The 2363-nt window shown below is 40.0% G+C and overlaps 1 protein-coding gene across 1 annotated transcript; it reads left to right on the top strand.

The window, feature by feature from the left end:
* The first annotated feature begins 969 nt into the window (after positions 1-969).
* LOC114042782 (olfactory receptor 5B2-like) lies at positions 970-1938 on the top strand. Its single transcript, XM_027861500.1, has one exon. The coding sequence runs from the start codon at positions 970-972 to the stop codon at positions 1936-1938; it is 969 nt and encodes a 322-aa protein (XP_027717301.1).
* Positions 1939-2363: the final 425 nt, after the last annotated feature.

Here is a 2363-nt window from a genome sequence, read left to right as displayed (position 1 = left end):
AGATAAACCTTTCCAGAACCATATTCAAGTTATCAGTCCCATCCCTGAAGTCTAAATTGTACCTTGGCAGCCAGATTTGTTTTCATCTTGCCTGTGAGGCATAATTCCTTCCTGTGAGTTGAGATTTTAGCTCAAACTTGAAGCAGGCTAACCCCAAAATTGGTGAAGTCTGTGGGATCTAAAAACAATGTAGTGAATGAAAAAACAAATATCCCTGTTTGTGGCCACCTTCTATTTCCACAGTGGCAATGGTGGAGAATTGAAAACAGAACAGGCTGTGGGAAGAAAACAAATTTAGAGTCATCCGTTTATTGTTCAGTGAGCCACCAGTGGTCTTTTGGACAGATGATTGTCATAATTATGTAACTAGTGTCCATTGGCAATTCTTCCTGCTCAGGAACTAGTGACTTCAGTATAAACCTTGAAGCTGCAATGGTTACAGGAGTAAGCACAATCCCAATGAATTCTTGGCCAACTTTCTGTGATCCTCTCCTCCTTTCTCACAGTTTTTTAACTTTCCTCTTATTTTGTTCTACCTTCTTCTTCATTCTTCTTTCCTCTCTTCTTTATCAGAGTGAAACATATGCATAAGTAAATATCTAGTTTTCCAACTGTGGCCAACAGTAATCCCTCCTCTTATATGATTGTTGCCAGAGAGTAAGGCATTTCCCTTTCCTGCAGCATGCAATGTCATATTGGTTATGGTTAAATGTGTAGTAGATTAAAGATAGTAAGCAGTAACACATGAGTGACTCTCTCTTTCTACGAGAAAATGGATGAGTCAATTTTTAGGACCTAGAATAACTGCTATGACAACTACCTAGATGTTCTTTTCCTCTTAATTGCTATTTCTAACTCCTACTGAAGAAGTGTTTCTGACCATGTCTTCTGCCTTGGAGTCATTCATCATGCAGAGTGGATTTCTCTGATGCTTCTTTCTTTGTTGCAGGTGAATGGCATCACTCTCAAATGACATTCATGGAGAATGGATCTCAAGTGAATGAGTTCATCCTTACAGGATTAACAGATGTTCCAGAGCTTCAAGTCCCAATGTTCATAATATTCACCCTCATCTACCTCATCACCCTGATAGGGAACCTGGGGATAGTAACTCTGATCTCCAGTGAGTCCTGCCTCCACACTCCCATGTACTTTTTCCTCAGTAACCTCTCTCTGGTGGATTTTGGCTACTCCTCGGCTGTTACCCCTAAGGTGATGGCTGGGCTTCTCACAGGGGATAAGTTTATTTCGTATAATGGATGTGCTACACAGTTGTTCTTCGTTGCATCTTTTGTTAGTACTGAAAGTTTTCTCTTAGCCTCCATGGCCTATGATCGCCATGCTGCTATTTGTAAACCCCTATATTATACTACCACCATGACATCTATGGTATGTGCACATCTGACCAGTGGTGCTTACACCTATGGCTTTCTGGTCTCCTCCATAGTCATTGGAAGCATGTTTAGCCTTTCCTTTTGTAAGTCCAACATAATCCATCACTTTTTCTGTGATATTCCCCCTCTCCTAGTTCTCTCTTGCTCTGACACTCACATCATTGAGTTAGTAGTCTTTATCTTAGGGTCATTAAATACCTTTTTCCTATTTCTTGTTATCTTTACCTCTTATTTATTAATCTTTATCACCATCCTGAAGATCAATTCTACTGAAGGCCACCAGAAGGCATTCTCTACCTGTGCTTCCCATCTCACAACAGTGTCCATATTTTATGGTACAATCATGTTCATGTACTTCCAACCCAGCTCAAGCCATTCCATGGACACAGACAAAATAGTGTCAGTGTTCTACACCATGGTCATCCCCATGTTGAACCCTCTAGTCTATAGTCTGAGGAACAAAGACGTCAAGAATGCTTTTAGGAAAGCTGTGAGGGGACGACGAATTCAATTGGATCTATTTTTTCTTAGAGAGAAAATCTAATCCTTGCCTTCCCAACTCTAGGAACTAGACCCAAAATCATGCTATTTTTCTTATGCACAGAGAAGTACACAATCCAAAATTTTTCAAAGATAACATATGTAGTAGAAAGTATCATAGTTTTGGAGGTAGGAGAGACTTTTTCATGCGTTTAATGGGATACTAGTATAATAGTCAGTGTTATACTTGTTTTGTTGTTGTTGTTTTTTTGTTTTTTTTTCTTTTTGGTGAGGCAATTGGGCCTAAGTGAATTGCCCAGGGTCACACAGCTAGTAAATGTCAAGTGTTTGGTCTGGGGCCGGATTTGAACTCAGGTACTCCTGACTTCAGGGCTGGTGCTTTATTCACTGTGTCACATAGCTGCCCCACAGTCATAAACAAAAATGCTAATGCCATATGTAACCACATTGAGAAACCATTTGTCCCAA

This window comes from Vombatus ursinus, unplaced genomic scaffold, assembly GCF_900497805.2.
Source record: "Vombatus ursinus unplaced genomic scaffold, bare-nosed wombat genome assembly UNPS02000791.1, whole genome shotgun sequence".
NCBI classification, from domain to species: domain Eukaryota; kingdom Metazoa; phylum Chordata; class Mammalia; order Diprotodontia; family Vombatidae; genus Vombatus; species Vombatus ursinus.
Note: the sequence above shows the minus strand (reverse complement) of the source record. Positions and strands in the feature narration are given on the sequence as shown.